The sequence below is a fragment of the Pempheris klunzingeri genome, chromosome 12 (genome assembly GCF_042242105.1).
Source record: "Pempheris klunzingeri isolate RE-2024b chromosome 12, fPemKlu1.hap1, whole genome shotgun sequence".
NCBI classification, from domain to species: Eukaryota; Metazoa; Chordata; class Actinopteri; order Acropomatiformes; family Pempheridae; genus Pempheris; species Pempheris klunzingeri.
In genome coordinates this window covers 3,921,539-3,941,114 of record NC_092023.1, presented here as the reverse complement: position 1 = coordinate 3,941,114, position 19,576 = coordinate 3,921,539, and the positions used below count along the sequence as shown (strand labels likewise).

The 19,576-nt window shown below is 44.4% G+C and overlaps 1 protein-coding gene across 1 annotated transcript; it reads right to left on the bottom strand.

Moving 5' to 3' along the window:
• Positions 1-9: 9 nt before the first annotated feature.
• Positions 10-19,203, bottom strand: vstm4a (V-set and transmembrane domain containing 4a). The gene is made up of 10 exons (XM_070841576.1): positions 10,038-19,203; positions 9,500-9,526; positions 7,730-7,785; positions 6,073-6,543; positions 3,013-3,066; positions 2,824-2,931; positions 2,671-2,704; positions 2,267-2,415; positions 1,378-1,445; positions 10-595 (listed from the first exon to the last, which is right to left on the bottom strand). Exons 1-10 carry the CDS (start codon positions 19,187-19,189, stop codon positions 443-445), a joined length of 10,272 nt encoding a protein of 3,423 aa, XP_070697677.1. The 5' UTR covers positions 19,190-19,203; the 3' UTR covers positions 10-442.
• Positions 19,204-19,576: the final 373 nt, after the last annotated feature.

The following is a 19,576-nucleotide window of genomic DNA, read 5'->3' as shown; positions in this document are numbered from 1 at the left end:
TGCCAGACCCAGGCATATATTTATTAATTTAGTGTATTAGTACTGTAATTATAAATGCAGTAGAAAAGTGTTACAATGCCTTATGACACTGCTGTAAGGGAGCCTGAACAGTTTCTTTCCACGCAGTCTCCTGAGTTTATACAGAATAGTTAACAGTAAGTGCATTCTTATAAACATCTGGCTCACAGGCCAGCGATGCCAACTAACAAAACAACAGAATTATAAGACCCAAAAACTGCTGTGGTGGAATGGATCTGCGCCGAGGAAACACAAAACCCTCATTTACTAACAGTTGTAGGGGACTTACAGCCAAAAAACAAACGCTAAATGCCTTACTGATAGTTCATAAATATAGTCCTTTGGATGCCACTCAGTTCAGTTTGGAGAGCTGAATCTCTGCCCTCACCAGGAGGTACCATGACATCCACGTGTCCAGCTGTGTTTACAGCTGTTTTTCCTGGAAGAGGATCTGAGCGTACACTGTGTCCGGGCTGGAGGGTGCGGGGTCAGGACTGGAGGAGGCTGGGGGCTCTGGCCTCGGTCTGACCAGCTCCAGTTCTGCGTACGTCAGACTATCCTCCTGTGATACTCGTGGCTGCAAGAGGGAGGGAAAGAGTGAGAGAAACTTGAAGGAATTTAGCCCAGATATCAGGCAGAGGAGGCATTTTTTTAGTAAATGTTTACAAATCTATATAGCGAACACAAGTTTTTCAGAAAAACAGATGCAGATACAGAAGTATATGCATCTCATCTGTGTTTAATTGTTTTCAGCCAACAGTAGTTTTCTTCCACTCTACATGGTTAACATCCCCTTAGTGCTTTTCAGCTGCAGAAAGTATGTGTTTACAGGCTTTGCAGGACCTTTGCAGGAACATTCGGTTTACTTGAAAAACATTTGGTACAATAGCGGTCCTATCCAACATCCTCAGATCCTCCTAGTTGCTCTAATCCAATCAGTATGTTCGTGCAAAGAAATGTTCGTGTCTCCGGAGCTTCATTTCACTGCGAAATGACAAGAACGGCCCCAGTAGAAATACTGATGATCCTTAGTTTGAGTAGTTTTCTTCTGTATATACTTGTTTGACATTTTTATTATAGATATAAAACCAATGAAGCCCTCTAAATAAATAATTGTGTTTGAGAAGCAATAAAGCTAAATAGAATTATCAAGCTCATAACTGAATAAAGAGACGGCAATAAACTCATGTAGACGATCACAAAGTCACGAGATGAATTCCCTCTTGCGTGCGTCTCAGTAACAATGAAAAAACATCTTCTGAAAATGTTAATAAATACATGTTAACACGTTAATTGCAGGAAGGAAGAAGTGGTCACAAGTGTTTGGTGTGTGTGATGAGTGAGACTGAGCAGACTCACAGTGGCAGAACTCCTCGGGTGAGTCTTTAACCTTCTGGGCTTCTGAGGTCTCTTTGCAGCAACAGGCACTAAAAAAGCGACACAACCTTTAATTGGCTCCAAACAACAGCCAGCAGGAAAAAAAACTCTCAAATATGTCTGTGTGACTGAAAGCTAAATTGCCCTTCTTAACCACTTTATATCAAGCCTAATCTCATTGTGTTTTATAGCAGAAATAAAAGCTTTCTTCTATCATTTTGATTTTACCTCGGACAATACGCTCAGCAGGATTTTAGCCAAATCTGCCTAAAGTTTCAATCTCACACTGTTTTTTGCTGTTAGGCTATTAGTGCCTCCCACACTCAACTGTTTTTGTTGCGGAAATTTAATTATGCTGGAGATATTTTTTTCTGCTTTTTGTACTTGCTGGATACCTTCATTGGCGGTTGTTTTGTGTTTTTACTCACCCCCCAAAAAAAGGGAATTGGCTCTAATGCCTCCAGTGGGTTTGTAATTTGAAAGGAAACTTGAACTCCACACAGAAAAACAGGGTCATGGAACTGAACCAGGCTCCCCCCATGCAGTGAGATGACACCAGTAACCACTGAGCCTTGAACAGATTAGACTGGGAAAGCATCAGATCTTGGTGGTTCAAATCAGAAAAAAGTTCACTGTTTAAGACGTGTTTACAGCCTAATACAGAGCACAGATGAGTTTCAGTTACTATTATAGTTTTTTTTCTTCTTTTTGCTTTTTTCGGTGAAACAAATCCACACACTAGACTAGATAGAAAAATATTCTTTGGTGAAACTATTCAGAACTCCACACTGAGAGCTGAAGCTGTGATGAGCCTTCTAAAGAATTAAACCTTTCTAAGAGGTTACGTCCTGCCTTCAAAATGCCACTTTACCTTTGGCTGGTATGTGTGGTGGTGGCTCCTCGGGTAGTCTGGGTGGTGTTACTGTGACTCTTCTGTCAGGTTTCTGTCTTGTGTTTTTCCTTTGGGCTCTTGGGGAGGAACTGGAGGAACTGCTGGAGCTGGTTACAGTCTCTCCTGAGCTGCATGAAACAAAAGATTTTAAATTATATGTTTTTATATACAATTATGATTAAAGCTGCAACTAACCACCTTTTTTTTTTAACCAGCAACCAAACCAAAGACATTCACTAACAATCATGTAAGAAAGAGGAAATTGAAAAGCCAGAACCAGCACATTTGGTGATTATTTTCAAAACCTGTTAATTAATTTAACTGACTGACACATTAATTGATAAATTAATTGATTCAGCATTAGTGTTCATAAACAACTGTACCTGCTTTCTGGGCACTTGACCAGAAGGTAGCTGGCTGTAGAGAAAGCGGCAGAAAAAAGGAAGTTGTCTTAACGGCAAAGTCATCCAGGTATTGATTTTGAATAGGAAAACTGAAGCATGAAGTTTCTGTAGCAAAACAAATAGTGGTTTTACCTTTGAGCCTGTGTCTTCTGCTGAAGTACTGGCAAGTGAGAACCAGAGTGAACAGGAAGATGGACAGCAGGCCCAGCGAGCAAATTAGCACAGCGCACAGATACACATCTACAAAACAGACAGAAAAAGGCATCAGAACAGCGGAAGGTGAGGCTTGTATATGGTGAGGTGAAGAAAAGAAAACCGTACCTGCAAATAAACGCCACAGACCTTCGCTGGTGCCGTCCTCAAGAGTTAAGTGGACTGGAAACACAATTGTTAAAAACAGTTAAGTGAGGCTCAGAAAACTGTGCCCAGACTATCTTTGTAAACTGCTGTTGTCTGAACGACCTGACCAAATACAGCAGACAGCCTCAGCGGTTTCCAGAAATATCAAATCTGCTGTCGAGAAGGGAGATTCTGCAGCAGCATCAGCCAAACCCAACACACACACACACACACACACACACAGAGGCCTGGCTGTGTTGCTGTTCTTGGACAGTGTTTGGGGGTTCCCCACAGCTCTGCATCTCCATTTCCTTTTGTTGGTCACTTCACAACTGTTTAATGTTGCAGTTTTCTTTGGGCACTTATCGGAGTGAGAAGAGAGCGAATAAGGAAGTTGTTGTCAGTGTGTGCCAGTGAGCGATGGCCGGTGTTTAGGTCAGGGGTATTTAGCAAGAGGTTGAGGAGAATGGACAGAGGCTATGTACATAAATTACTTAGTCTCTGGTCCCCGTAATGAGCTTTTAATATGTCTTTTAAACACAGGTTGATAAACATATTAATAAGAAATGATAAGATATTAACTGTAATTGACTTCTAGCCTGTTTCCAGGTCACTTAACTGCCTGCTAAATTGTCAAATGTGGTCTTGGCCGTTGGGTCTGAATCTCACATTAATTAATGTCAGGGAGCAACACAGTGGCTTTTGAGCTGTGACCAAACAGGAAAAACTGTAACAGATGTTTCAGTGATCAGTTGTACAGGCAGTAAAACAGGAAAATATACATTTTAGATATCACAAGTGATGTTTTTTTTTTAAAGATAATGCCGCTTGTGCTCATTTTAAGAAACAAGACGTAAAAACCAAGTTTGATCGTAGACATATAATCAAAACTCACAAAGAGCAATGTAACACAAGAGCCCTTTTCCTATTTATCATAAATGTACAATTTTATTTGTGTTGAAAGCCCATTTATGATGTTTTGTTGGACTGTTTTACATTATATGGCATCCCCTGTTATTTTCTCCACCCACTGTTTACCACAAAATGAAAAGTTAAAGAAAGAGACATGTAACCAGACAAATTGCAGCAGAGTCTTACACATCTGATGACAGGCTACATTTAGCAGCCATCTCTTGACATCGTTAGCTGTTAACAGTTAATGCAAGTAAACCACATGTCTGACCTTTACACTGTGGTTAAACACACGCCAGCCCCACATCTGATCAGTGCACGCAGCCCCAGGTTAACAGTTTGGCTTTTAGGGAACTATTATAGGACACACTCTCTACAGATGTGTCTACACAAGCTGTTTCATACCCAACAGAGCCAAAAAATAGACTGCACGGGTTTTCATGAAAAGCCAAAAACCATCGTGCACAGATTTAGGCGACTGTGAAGACAGGAGAGCAGCATCCAGTGAGATCTAATGTAACCACGCAGAGTGTCTGCTCATTTTACCAGTATAGAAAAGCAGCAGAGATCACTCAACCAAAGGAGTGAAGTTGAGATTTAGAGATTTGGGAGAGGAAAAAGCATCTCCCCACTGGGCAAAGTCTTTTAAATAAGAGCAGTGCAGTTATCTCCGTGGGGTGTAGCCTTTGCTCCGAGATCTGCAGACTGAAATCTGCAGACCGAGGAGTTCCCTGGATAACAGTTACGACTTAGTTTCCTTTTTGTTTACTCTTATAATGTCAGCTCTTGTGTTTCTGGTTCTGTGGTCAATGCATGTCAGAGATGCCTGAGGTTGTGTGGCTTCCTTAGCGGGACATTGCCCTGAATATAGGGCAGGGCGTTGTCTGACGGTTCCATCTGACTCAAACCTCTTCGTTTTTCCACCGTTAAACTAGTGAAAGGTAAACTGTGCAAGGGTGTCAGGTGTAGCCACACCTTGGCAGGGTACAGCAGCATCTTAAATGTCTATTGAAGCTCTTTACCCGCTGCTTCCTGCTGTGACATATGGCTTATTTCAGTCCAGTTAAATCAGGTAAAGACTATACTGCATGTGATTTAACTTATTTCTTAACCTGGTTTGTTGAGGTTGTTTATTGCCGGTACATGTTTGCACATACTAAGTCCGTCCACTCTCCAGTAAAGTTTCTCCTGTGGCTTGCGTAAAAGTAAACCCAGAATGCTGACGTATGATGTATTTCAGAGTTTTTGAATGTAGCCAGCTCAGCAACACTCTGCCTTTTACTCCTCAAACACAGAGAGTGATATTGTTGAGTGTGCTTTGGCTGTGTGAGGTCATTGTTTTGAGATGGAAATGCCAGAGGATTGGGGTCACACTCAAACACACATAGGCACAACTTAAAGCAAATAGTGCAGCTAGAGTCAGAAAATACTATGTACACGTTTCGATTTGCCCTTTGTCCTTTAATAAATGCTATCACTCATCCTTTATTCTTCTATTTCCATCGCCAGATAACATGGACAGCATGCCTCAGCTGAATGTGTGCGGCTGAGAGGGAATTCCTTGGAAAGGAATATTCCATGGAAAACGTTTCCAGAGTAATGAGACCAGATATTCCCTTTGCATTTGTTCCTCTCCTGTCAGTGAGCAGCGTTGCACAAAAGTACAAAAAAAAAAAGAAGAAATGTGAAAAACTTTCTTCGTGTCTTGTCAAAGGCCAAATGGTGAACGACACACTGCACAGTTTTACTGTTTTTCCAGGTGGTCATGAAAGATATATTTATTTCATTTACTCGCCTGCCTGAGCAAAGTGAAGGTTAAATTAATTCTAGTAAATTCTGTTGCATTTGATTCGACAAAATGCTAAAAGGTTAATGCAATCTGAAATAGTGCAACATTACAGTGTTTATTTTGTTTCAATGCCTGATTCACTTTTGGCTTGTCCTTCATCAGCGGACATCGCCCAAGAAAAACTGGACAACATGTATTGCTTGTTGAGACGGGGCCTTAAAGCACCAACCACTTGGGTGACATGCTTCATTAACAAATTTCAGCCAGAATTGGTCCGTGGATCTTTGCACAGACAAATATGAAACGCAGAGCAGAGCGAGTTTAAGTGCAGCTTTAGTTACCTGTCAGCTGTGTGGTGCTGGTGCCATTGGACGAAGCTCTCCAGGTGTTTCTGTGTTTGCGAATCTCCTGAACTCTACAGGAGTAGAAACCCTGGTCCATCCCTGTCACATGGAGGATCCACAACCGGTACACCTCTCCCTCCGTTTCCTCAAACAGGCGAAACTTTGGTTGGGGGAAACGACGGGTGTAGTTCCCATACAGCTTCATTTTCTTTATGCCCATCTTCACAATCAGAAACTGAGAGGGTTCGAGTGCAGGAGGAGGAGGGGGTGGTGGAGGGGATGGTGGTGGAGGGGTTGGAGGAGGCGTGAGAGTTGGAGCAGCGAGGGGAGAGAAGAACCAGCGAAGGATGAGGATGCTGCCGCTCCTCTTCCTCTGAGATACCAGGCAGGAGAGAGTCAAGTTGTCTTTCTCCGTCACCATGACAACAGGCCCCGGGGTCACCGTCACATTCAGGGCGTGACCGACCTCTGTTGACAAAAGACAGTACAGGTGTGTGTACTGCTGCCACTTTTATTACTTTTTAAACACGTCTTTTTGCTTTTGCGTACTCATATCCCACGATACATCCCGTGTTCTCTGTTCAGGGTATGCATGCTTCTTGTGTTGTGTATTTTTTTGTTTTGTACGCTCTGTTTTAAATCAAACCAAACCGTCAAACATTATTTTCCAAACATGGGAACTCTCACAGAGTACTGTGATCTGACTCCTCCCTGCTTTTCAAATTAAGTAATTAACCAGGGTTGGTAATGCGCTGCACATGGAAAATGTCTTGAGTTCATTTTTGCAAGATGTTTGATTTCCTGCCAATTAAACGTAATTGTAGCATTTAGGGAAAGTGAGTTTAAAATGCACACCCACAGCGGCCGCTCGGATTCATGGTGTTAGAGCGCACACTATCACTGCTTCTCCTTATAAGTGTCATTCCATCACTGGAAGGGAATTCAGTCTGTAGTAGCTGGAAAGCAAAAGAGGGCTGAGAAAGAGAAAACTAAATCTATACTTAATGTGCCTCTATTTTACTTTCCTGGAGGTGTTTTGTTCTGCTGCCAGCTGGGTCAGATTTGTGAAGAGGAGACATGGAGTCTGGTCACAATATGTGCGATCAGACGGGCAAAGAGAATCTACAGGTGGGAAACATTCATCTTCAGCGCGGTACACCCCGAAACACTCGAGCTAACAGGGACCATCTGGGCTGCATTGCTGGTTTTTGTTGCTGTGTTTTAATGTGACAACAAAAACAGAAACATGGACTCAAACCAAACACAAAACTGAACATAACCAAAAGATTATAGGGCAGGAAATCTGAGTTTTCACTCCAATTTATGGCAATTTACAAGAGCAAGGTTTTCTCTTATGACAGAGAATAAACTTAACTCCATCTCTAGTTTGGTTTTGAACATTTTTTGTTGTTTAACTATGTAAATATTGCCAGTAACGCAATCATGATTCATGCACTTGCAACTTTTGTTTGTTGCAGAGACAGTGACTATTAGGACATGTTTTTCTTTCATGCCAGAGCTCCATCATAAACTCAAAATGTATGGTTTCACAGTATGGTTTTTTTTTCAAGTTACTACTTTAGACACATTCTCTGTCTTGCTTGCTTGCTCGCATTCTTACTGGCTTCTATTGTTGTAAACAAGGTAAACTTACCTGTGACCAGAGCCTTAGTCAGGACAAGGACCACTATAGAGAAGTACATTTTCCACAGTCAGCGAATCCATAAACCCAGACAACTGCACAGCACTTACACAAGCAGCTGCATTGAAAACAGAGCCTGACTCCACAACCCACCAGAGCTCTTACCCACCATTAACTCTTCTCCTCTTTCTCCTCTTTTCTGTGTAATATGAAACAGTAAATGCTCTGTTCCCACTTAGAAACTCCCACTCACTCTCCCAATAACTCTCTCTCTCTCTTTCTCACTCTCCCTCGCTGACTGTCTCTCCCTGCCCCCCCCCCACCCTCCCTCTCTCCCTCTCTCTCTCTCTCTCCCTTTCTCTGTTTGTCCTGCAAAACGTAGGAAATGTCATTTCCTGTGTTCCTATGAGGAGTCCTGGACCACAGCCCAAAACCTCAGAACTGCCCAGTGATGGTCAAGCCTTGTGGTTTGTGTGCGTGCATGTGTCTGTCACACCGTGTGTCACTTTAAGACACAATAAGGTGCTGAACATGCATTTCCATCATCCAAGCTACTCTTAAAGTCCAGGGGTAATCCTCATCTTGCATCTCCCAGTTTACAAAGAGCTCTGCTTTTGGTCTGCATGCATGTGTTAATGTATTTATGTGGATGTGCGTGTGTGTGTGCTGGGACCTCTCCCTGTCTGGCTGCTGGACAGAGTGGCATAGGCTTGTCTCTGGCTGTGGTCGTCAGACTGTCCCAGTGGTATGAAGCCTGCTGCTTTATTGGGCAGGCTAAACTGCTGAGGCAGGGCTTCTGCTGGCGCTTCGAGCTCTGCCAAAGCCAAATGGAATTACACAACAGATTTAACCCTTCAGGTTGTATGTAGGATTCACTTTAAAAGTATAGATTCAGTGGAAAATGCACCGGCTGGGTTGACGGGGGGCTTTAATCTAACCTTGACAAGATCTTTTGTTTTGAAAGGATAACAACCGTGTGTTCCAGTTTGAGCTGTAGTACAAGTTTCATCAACTGAGAGGCATGTGTAAAAGTGTCAGAATGATTGTTGTGGTGACTGCGGAGAAATATCATGTCATGCTAAATGCTCTTTCGCTCGGGGTTTCCCTCAACTTTTCTTTTACATAAGTCTCAAGTTCAAGTCTTTGCTCCAGTGGAGGAGTCGCTCTCCTCTGCCCTGCAGTGGTCAAAGCAGGTTACTGCATCTCAGGGGATCAACAACACTTGAGATCACTTGAGATGAAACTGGGGAGTACATTCTCGCCACAGACGTTAAACATTAAGATGAATTCAAACAGCAAAAAAGAACACATGCACACAATTGTCATTTTCTCTTTTTGTGTTTATGAACTCTCTCAGGACATCATTGTGCTCTTCCAATAACACTTTATAACTGTCTTGTGCACTGTGCAAAGACTTCATTTTGAGTCGTTCAGACACAGGGTGCTAGTGACGGTAATATTATATTGTTTTTACAGTCCTGAGTAGTGAAATGACATCAACCTGTAGCAGTAATCTTTTATATTTCCCTTGTCTTTATTTATAACCTTTACACGGTGATTTCAGTCGTTGCGGTGAGAAATGACGTGGTTGAATGAAGTGTGGTTTTATTGCCTGATTAAGTCCATGTCACACTACTCTCACAGCAACAAAGAAACGTTCTCACAAACTTCCAACTTTAAAAATGAACTACTGAATGACACTGAACCTTAAAATCAGCAATAATCTCATCACCATGTTTTCACTTTGACACAGTGGTTGAATACACAAACTATGCTACTGACCATCTGCAGATCTTACAGATGCTGTGGCTTTAACAATATGTCATGCATCACAAAATGCCAAATGTAGGATTTCTCCAACAAGAAAATAAAACTTAAGCAGGCCTGCGAGTGTTCAAAGCAGAAACCAAAATTTCTCTAAACTACTAAACACTACTGACATACTGTTGCTGTCTTATGTATAATAACATACCTATGGTTTAGGAGGCAGCGGGATAGTATTCATACTGTACACACAAGAAAATATCTTAGCTTCTCACATTCAAAAGTCAAATGGAATGGTGAACTTCTCTGTTACACAATAAATAGCTCAACAGTGAATCTCCAAAAACAACAGTGGCAGTTTAACAGCATGTCACAGGGACTTTTTATAACAACAAACCAAAAACGTTCTGAGACTATTCTCACATTAAAAAAAAGTCATTTACGAACAGGTAAAATGCTGCTTATAATGATCCATTCATACTGTGCTTTTGGCTGTCTTTTATCTTTATTTAGCTACTTGTCTGCTTTATGTTATCAACCCCTTTTGAGGCAAAGCTACCAGTCAGACACCTCCATAAAATCCTCCAGCTCACTCATGGTTATTATATCACGGGACTGATATCGTGAGGGGGCTGAGTTATCATTTTCACACACTGAGCTTCCTGCAAGCTGGCTGTTTGTGTCACACTCTGGGAACGACTCATGTGTGTTGTAAACCGTGTTATATGTTTTGTCTTTGTCATTAACCGTGTCCATGTATGGAGTCTTCTCTGGGCTGTAGCGATGCCCCACTTCAGAGCTCTGTCCCACTTCAGGGGCTGGATATCCGTAGCTGCGGCTCTCCCTGGCAGGCTGTTGGTCCAGCTGGAGACTCACAGGGGCTGGTGACATGTGGTTGGGCACAGAGTTGGTAGTTGCAGGTTGGTAGCCCTGGGGGTAACCATGGTAGCCTTGGTAAAGCACCAGGGGCTTCCCGGCTGGAGAGGTCTGGGTGAGGGGTTGTTGTTGTTGCTGTTTGACCTGCCCTTGGGGTTGCAGCTGAGGCTGTAGGTACGTTTGCTGGGGCTTGGGCCGGGGGTTGCTCTGGGCAGACTCACGCACATTCAGCTGAACATACTTTCCTGTCTCCGGGTCAAAGAAAGTCTTTGTTTTCACCTGAACGGGCACATCCACCACAAAATACTGCCCAGAGCCAAGGTCTTGCAGCACCTTACGCTGGGTCATGGGGTAGGGCTGGGGATAGCTTGACTCTACATGGTACTGTGTCACCGGAGCTGGGTGGTTGGCATGATGGAGAGTGGGAGAAGAGGGAACATGAGTCTTTGGAGCAGCAGGGTTGGAAACAGGGCCAGTAGCATGAGGTGACGAAACAGGGTGGGAGACAGGAGCAGTAGCATGAGGTGAGGCGACTGGGAGGGAGATGGGGCCAGTAGCATGAGGGGAAGCATGGAAGGAGGAGCGTGAAGATTGATGCTCAGAAGGCAAGCCAGGCCCAATTGCTGGAGCATGAGCTAGGGACACAGGTTGGGAAAAATGAGGAGAAGCCACAGCATGGCGATTGGAGGAGCATACCTCAGTGGAGGAGGAGGAGGAAGGAATACTTCTGGAAGAGACTTCTGGAAGAGCTTTCTCTGCCCCAGCAGGACTGTCTGTGGCAGCCGTGGACAGCTCCTTCTTGATCCTCCGAGTTGTCAACCTTTTCGCCCTGCGCAAAGCTTTCTCACTCTTTGGAGGAACAGCTGGGGGCTTCCCCAAAGAACGAGACACATCACTGCTGAAGCTGCAGGCTGATTCTGGCCTATCGTAGTCATACAGGCCTCGTAGATCCGCCAGGTCTGTCGCGCTGGTGGCAAAACTCTCCACATCCTCTGACATGTTGCTGACGACAGAGCGGGAGTCATCTTCATCAAAAGCAATGCTCCTCCTGGAGTGAGGCCTGTATTGCGAAGGAGGGGCTGAGTGACTCGAGGATTCTCTCATAGCAGCAAGTCTGTTTAAGCCCATGTCAGGAGTTCCAGCGCTGCGTCTCATCCTCTCTTGCTCCTCCTCTGCTCGCTCTGACCCCCTCTCCATGGGTGAACTCACTCGGAAGTCCTCTCCAAAGTTCTTATGAAAGCGGGGTTTGACCGACTTGGTGAGAGAGGAGCCTCTGATGGTGTTATCTTTCACCCTGAACATTGAGGGTTTGGCTCCCAAGGCAGGAGAGGAGGTGTTGGAGCGGGGCAGAGATGGAGCTGGAGACACGGGGGCATGTGGCGTATAAGGCCTAGTGTGGGACCTTGAGTCCTCAGATGACTCAAGACCTGATGGGTTCTTTCTTTGTTGGGAAGGTAAAGGGGAGTATAGCTGTCTTTCTCTGGGTTTCCTTTCTGATTCTGCTGAGGTGATGGAATAGTACTGGAGAGCATCCATCCTCTGTGCTGCTCTTTTCTGCTCCTCCATCTCAGCGTCTCTCTCATTTTCTCTGTAAGCTGCAAACTTTTCTTCTTCTTCTTCTTCTCCTCCTCTCTTTTTAGCCCTAATCTTGTCCTCTCTCCGTGCTGTTTGGCTCTCCTCGAGGAGACTGGTCCTCTCCTCTTCAGCATGCTTTTCTTCTCTTTGTTTTACAGTTGTTTTCTCTTTTTCAGCAGCTCTCCTTTCCTCGTCCTCTCTCTGAGTTCTCATCTGTTCTTTTTTCTGTCTTTGACCTCTCTCCGTGTCAAACTGCTGCGCTGCTTTCTTCTGCTCCTGGGTCTGTTTGATCCGTTCCTTCTCTGAAAACTGAGCAGATTTCTCCTCCTCTTTCTGTTTTCTTTTCTTGTCTTCCTCAACATCAGTGAGTATCTTCTCTTCATTCTGTTTTGCTCTCCTTTGCTCATCAATCAGAGCAGCTCTCCTCTTGTGCTCCTCTTGTGCAGCTCTCCTCTGCTGCTCCTCTTGTACAGCTCTCCTTTGCTGCTCCTCTTGTGCAGCTTTCCTCTGCTGCTCCTCTTGTGCTGCTTTCCTCTGCTGTTCCTCAATCAGAGCAGCTTTCCTTTGCTGCTCCTCTTGTGCTGCTTTCCTCTGCTGCTCCTCTTGTGCTGCTTTCCTCTGCTGTTCCTCTTGTGCTGCTTTCCTCTGCTGCTCCTCTTGTGCTGCTTTCCTCTGCTGTTCCTCAATCAGAGTAGCTTTCCTTTGCTGCTCCTCTTGTGCAGCTCTCCTCTGCTGCTCCTCTTGTGCTGCTCTCCTCTGCTGCTCCTCTTGGGCTGCTTTCCTTTGCTGCTCCTCTTGTGCTGCTTTCCTCTGCTGTTCCTCAATCAGAGCTGCTTTCCTCTGCTGCTCCTCAATCAGAGCTGCTTTCCTCTGCTGCTCCTCAATCAGAGCAGCTCTCCTTTGCTGCTCCTCTTGTGCAGCTCTCCTCTGCTGCTCCTCTTGTGCTGCTCTCCTCTGCTGCTCCTCTTGGGCTGCTTTCCTTTGCTGCTCCTCTTGTGCTGCTTTCCTCTGCTGTTCCTCAATCAGAGCAGCTCTCCTCTGCTGCTCCTCTTGTGCAGCTCTCCTCTGCTGTTCCTCTTGTGCAGCTCTCCTCTGCTGTTCCTCAATCAGAGCAGCTTTCCTCTGCTGCTCCTCTTGTGCAGCTCTCCTCTGCTGCTCCTCAATCAGAGCAGCTCTCCTCTGCTGCTCCTCAATCAGAGCAGCTCTCCTCTGCTGCTCCTCAATCAGAGCAGCTTTCCTCTGCTGCTCCTCTTGTGCTGCTCTCCTCTGCTGCTCCTCTTGTGCAGCTCTCCTCTGCTGTTCCTCAATCAGAGCAGCTTTCCTCTGCTGCTCCTCTTGTGCAGCTCTCCTCTGCTGCTCCTCAATCAGAGCAGCTCTCCTCTGCTGCTCCTCAATCAGAGCAGCTTTCCTCTGCTGCTCCTCTTGTGCTGCTCTCCTCTGCTGCTCCTCTTGTGCAGCTCTCTCCTCCTCTTGCTGTCTCTCCCTCCTCCTCTTATCATTCTCTTTTATCCGCTCTTCCTCCTCTTTCAATTTCACTCTCCTCTCCTCCTCAATCTTCATCCCCCCCTTCTCCCCAGTGTCTTTCTCTGTCCTTTCTCCTTTTTGCTTTGCTCTCGTCTCCTCTTCTTTTTGAGACGCTCCCTCGTTCTCCGTCTGTTTAGCTTTTCTTTCTTCTTCTGCTCTCCTCTCTGCTTCTTTCTGTTTGTCTCGTCTTTCCTTGATCTGAGCGGCTATGGCCTCCCGCTCCCTTGTCCTCCTCTCTTCTTCTCTCTGAGTAGCTCTTCTCTGTTCTTCAGCCAGAGAAGCTCTGCTCTCCTCTATCATGTGTTTTATTTTCATGTTTTCTAATGTTTTCTGCTCTCCTGTTCTAGAAGTTTGTTCCTCCTCCGACTGTTTCGGTCTGCTCTGCTGTTTTGCTTTGTCTTCTTCATGCCGAGCTGCAGGCCTCTCTTCTCTAACCCCAGTCTGTTCCTGTGTATTTTCAATCCTTTCCTCTATGTTGCACACTTGCCCCAAAGAGGGTTGTGACTGAGAGTTTTTATCCAAACATGGTTTTCTTTCCACTTTTGAGGGGAGCTTTTGGTGTGGATTGGAGTTATCAAGTGGCTTTAGGTGAGAAGTGTTTCTGTTGACTGCAGAAGACGATGTTGCTCGCGAGGGAGGATTATTTGACTGATGAACACTTTGATCAACTTGATGAGCTCCTTGGACATCAGCTCCAGCCTCTTGTTCTTCACTTCCCCGGTTCTTAGGATGGGTTGATGGCGATTTGTTTCTTTCTTCTAAATGCTGTGGAGGTTTTGTCCCAGCGTCTAATACATCTCCATCGGCTTTGGCATCTAAAAGCGCTTTCTCTTGTCTTTCTTTGTCTCCCAGTTTGAACATCCCTGTCCTTTGGTGCTCTCTCTCTGTGATGGGAAACACTAAAGGCTTGGGCTCTTTGTTCACTTTGGAGCTGACCTCTGTCTTATCTGGCAAACTTTTCTCTCTCACAGAGAGGTCTTGTGGGTCAGCAGTGAACACTGGGCGTCTGCTGTGACGAGTCTGTATCAGTGGAAAGAATCCTTCCTTTTTATTGGGTGGGAACTCCTGAATTGTGTTTGCTCGGTCTTCTGAAACAATTACTTTTAGCCTGGCATAGTCTGCAATTGCTGATATCTCAGGTATTGTAGAAACTCTGTCTTTTGGTTTTGGTTTAACTTCAGGTTTTTCTTTAACCATGTTTTCCCGCGTTGGGTGTGAATTTCTTGAGCTCTGTCTTTCCCTTGCTGACAAACTGGCCCGGTTCTCTGTGTGGTGTTTTCTCATATCATTAGCTCGATCTGCCTCCGTCTTTTCATTTTTATTACTCTGTCTCTCTGCGGGACCATCGCTCTGTTTCGAAGCCAGGTTATCTTCTTTTTTCTTTTTTCTGTTCTCATCTTGAACGCTTAGCGAACTCGATTCAACTGTTTTCCTTTTGCTTTGCTCCAACACAAAGCTTTCATTTTGTCCTTCACTGTATGACTCATTAGTAACAGCTGATAGTAATCCTGGAAGTTCCCTTCCCTTTGAAACAGCATCTGACATATCTCCAACACTTGCACCATTGTCTGGTTCATTGTTTGTTTCTGATACCCCTTGCACTTGAAAGTAGTCTCCCTCCATTGGTTGTGTATTTAATATATCACTTTTATTTACTTTTTCAGGCTTTTCATTTTCAGCCTGAGTTTTCTCACTGCCTGTGTTTACGCTGTTCTGTTGGTTGCTGATTTTCGCTGAATTGGATAATTCTCTCACACTGGACAAAACATGTTGAACTCCCAATTTGTCCTCCAAACTGTCCTTCATCTGCCTCTCACTGCGTGCCCGGGTGAGGTCTTTGGCTCTGCCATCATTATCTAATAAAGTGTCCACTTTTTCTCCACGACTATGCAATGCAGCGTGTTTATGTTCATCAGCTGTAACTGTGTCAGAAGGTAAAGTTATGGCAGGATGTTTTCCTGCCATTTTCAGGTTGTGTTTCTCAGTTACTGCTGGCACAACTCTGATGGCAATGCTGTCTATATGCACATCGTCCATTTGTTTGTCCTCTGCGTGTCTCTGCTCATTCTCTGGTAAGCGGTAAGATGGGCTGGTTTTGTTGACTGGCTTTGGTTGTGTTGACTCATGTCTCTTCTCTTCCAGTACAGGAGCACTCGCACTCTTCCTGCTTTTGGATGGATTTGTGACCGTTGTCATATCTTCTTTGACTGATGGCTGGATGTCGTGTTTCTTCACAGTCTCGGCATCAGCTCTGTTTGAATCATTCATATTGCTTATTCCTGTGTTCACCACTTTGGCCGTGAAGTTCTCATTGGTATGCACCGTTTGCTTTTTTGGTGAATTTATCTCGTCGGTATTAATCTTCACCTCATCATTCCTTGTGCTCCTTGCTGAGTTCTCTGTTGGAGTTTTATTGGTGCAGTCTTTGCTTTGTCTTGCTGTCATGTCCTGCTTGTAGAGAGGAGGTTGCGTTTGAGGCAGCACTTTATTTTTAGCAGGTGCGGTGACTGTGGAGGGAACCTCTTTTTCAGCCAGCGGTTCCTGGAGTTGTGTTTCCTTTTGGGTTCTTTCATTTATAGAAGGATTGTCCTGCTGGAGGTTATTTCTTTTCACAGTGATATTCTCAGACACGTTGTTCTGTCTTGTTCCGGTTTCTTGCACGTTTTCAGGATGATTATTCGTACTAACTTTAATCTGATCTTCCTTCACAGTAGGATGAGTGCCCTGTACAACTGTGTCCTTCGTCTTTACCATGCTAACTCCCTTTGAAGATTTATTTCCTTCACTTACTGCTACACCAGAGCTGGGATGACATTTATCCAGCTCTGAGTCCCTGCACTCTTTCTCTTTTGCTTGTATGTTTTCTTCACAGCTGTCATTCCTCTGGCCTTGGTTTACAGATGGCTGTCTTTCTCGGACAGTTACCATTATTCCAGTGATCTGCAAGCTGTCATCAAGCACAGAAGACTCGCTCTGACCAAAGACAACTTTTAGTGAAGGTTCAGTGTCCTCATGAACTGCTTCATGTTTAGTCTCAGTCTTCTCTGCTGCCGTAGGTTTGGAGCTTTCTGCTTGCAGCCGAGCGGCGGCTTGAGATGGATCCTCTTTCTTCTTGTTGAGATGTTCAGTGTTTACGACAGGATTATCTTTAGGTCCTTCTCTCTGTTTTCCAGAGTTTTCTCCATGGTGTGCCTCCTGTTTTCTTTGCTTCTTCTTGGGTTCCTGCTCTTTACTTTGCATTGGTGACTTAATTACAGACTGATTCTCTTTCTTTTGTGTTTCCACCAAGCCCTCATCTTTTCTCACGGTGTGACTTCCAGTTGGATTCACTGTTCTGGGCGGTTTTGGCACATTGTCGTTAGTCTTCATCAGTTCTTTGGGAACTTGTTTCTGTGAATTGTCTATGGACTGACTGGCGGTTGCTGCAGGCTTAACTGGTATTGTGTCGGAGTTGTAGGGTGAAACCGACTTTACTGGCTGCATCTGTATCCCTGAAGCCTCCATCTGTTGTTTTGGTGTAATATTACTGGACACGGTGCTTTCATGCTTTTTAGACCCTTCCTGTGATGGTGGCCTCTGTCTTATATTCAGACTCTGAAGACCTGCTAATTGCTTGGTGGGGTTTTTAGATATAAAACCATCTCTTATTGCAAAACCCTTTTCTTTAATGGCTGAAATCTCTTTCTCAGCATGAGCTTTTATCTTTGAGGTCAGTATCTCCTGCTTGGTCTGAGCTCTCTCTTTATGAGACAATGCTTTGGGAGGGGTAAAATGCAGATCTTTACCTGGAACTACACTGTGTTCAGTTGACTTAGGTTTTCTTTCAAGTGGGAGAGATTTAACCAAATCAGAGTCTTTAAGCTGTGAAACATCACTGTGTTTCAGAAGGTCACCTCTTTCCAATGTTTCAACACTGTCATTCTTCACTTTATCACTAACTGAGTCACTATTTGCTCTTTTATCTACACCGGTAGGCAAATAATTAGCACCGGATAACTTGAATTCTTTGAGTGACTCGCTGTAAACATAGTGACTTTCTGTCGTCTCACTGGATTTGATGCTGCCTGCTTCCTCCTTATTTTCTGGGTTAGCCACTGCGAATCTGTTTGTAGTGCTCTGGATGTCTTTTGATTTCTCTTTAATTGTTGCCTCAACTTTATCCAGAGATGAAGCTGTTGTCTCATTTGCATCATTTGCAGCTGACAGTTTGTTTCTGTTTGTTGAAGTTGTATCGATAAAACCATATTTCTCTCTAAGACGTGCATATTCCTCAGCTCCTCTATTGGGTTGAGCAGCCGCTGAGTCTTCCTTTTGTTGATGCATTTGTGTTGCCTGGTCCTGATCTTTGTTCTCTTCACTTTTATTGTTATTTACTCTTGAAGCTATAGCTTTCTTAATCCCATCTTCTTTTGCAGGAACTGTATTTTTGACTTTCTCTTTTTGCTCTCCTCTCATTTTCTCTTTTATCTTAGCCAGCTCTGCTTTAGCTTTGGCTAACTCTGTCTTAACTTGCTCAACTTTATCTGGCTCACTTTTCACTTGCGGTGTCATTATTAATCTTGCTGCAGGTTTCATAAACCTTTCCTGCATGCTCTCTGTTTTTGTTAGCTCCACTTTCATTTGTTCCAACTTTGTTTGCTCCGCCTTTCTCTCTTCAGCATTTTCCTCTTTAGCTTTACTTATCTGCTTTGTATGTTGCTCTGCATTTACTTGACCTGCTTGAACTGAGGCTCCCTCGGCTTTCTCTTGTCTAACATCAGTGTGGTTTGCTTTAACTTTTCCCTCTTCAGCTACCTTAGTCTTCTCTTCTTCTGCTTTGGCTTGTTGCTCTTTTATCCGCTCTAGTTTTGCTTGTTCGGCTTCAGCCTGCTCTGTGTTAACCTTTTCTGCTCTGATTTGTTCTGCCTCCGTCTGCTCTCTCTCAGCTTGTTCTGCTCTTATCTGTTCCTCCAACAGTTGCTCTGATTTGATCTTTTCTCTCCTGGCCTCTTCAGTTTTAGCTTGCTGTATTCTTGCCTGCCCAGGCGCCTCAGTCTTTGCCTGGTCACTTTTTATGTGTTCCTCTTTTAGACTCCCTGCTTTGACCTGCTCACCCTGCTCCTCTCCCATCTGCTTGACTCCTGCTTCCTCTCTACTATTTCTTTTCTCCTCTGCTGCCTTCTGTGCTCTGGTTTGCTCTGCCTTTGTCTGTTCCTCTCTTTTTACTCTGGACTGTTCTGTCTGCTCTTCTTTTCTCTTCTCCTCTTTAATATGTTCTGCTTTAGCCTGGTTTACTCTGGTGTGCCCTGTTAGCTCCGCTTTGCCCTGTTCTGCCTTGACTTTCCCTGAACCAGTCTGCCCTGCTAAAATTAACATGGCCGAATCCGCTTTGGGCAGCTCCACTTGAGCCCCGGGCTGAGCCTTTGCCAGCTCTGCTTGGGCGTGTTGTACTTTTATATGTTCTGCTATGGTCTGGTCAGTCTTGACCTCAACAAACTGTCTATCTTTCATGTAGCCTGCCATTGTGGGGGCAGACACATTGTCAGGGTTAGAAAATGAATCTCTCTGCATTTTATGTTCAAACTGTGGTTTAGTTTCTATTGTCTGACCCTTTGGAATCGGAGTATATTGTTGTCTCCGACCTGTTTCTTGTGCGGGCGCAGTTTTGTCTTTATTTGAGTGAACGGTGTGTTGGTTTCTGTGTTCTTGATTAGCATATTTGTTATAATTCTGTGTCAAATAATCGTCCGTCATTTCACTCTCCTTATTGTGTCCATGATACTTTTGAAGGACGTGTTTGTCCTTAAATGCTCCAGATTGCTGTTCTCCATAATGTGCTGGATTTTCTACAGTGTCGGCACCAAACAGAGCAGGTTGTGGCAGTTGGTTTGAATTGTTAGAGTTAATCATCCCATCCTTTTTAAGAGAAAACGTTCCAACACCATAACTCTCCCTCAACTCTATTTTCTCAAGTTCCTTATGTAAGCTTTGCTTATTTTCTCCTCTTTCCTTTATCGCGGCTGCTCTTTGGTAAGCCTGTGCATGTTGGTCTTTTTCCATTAAACTAGTTATCTCTTGTTTCCATGGAGAGATAGCTGCTTTCAGACCGAGACTATTTGTGTCTTGGCTGTTTGTCTGTCT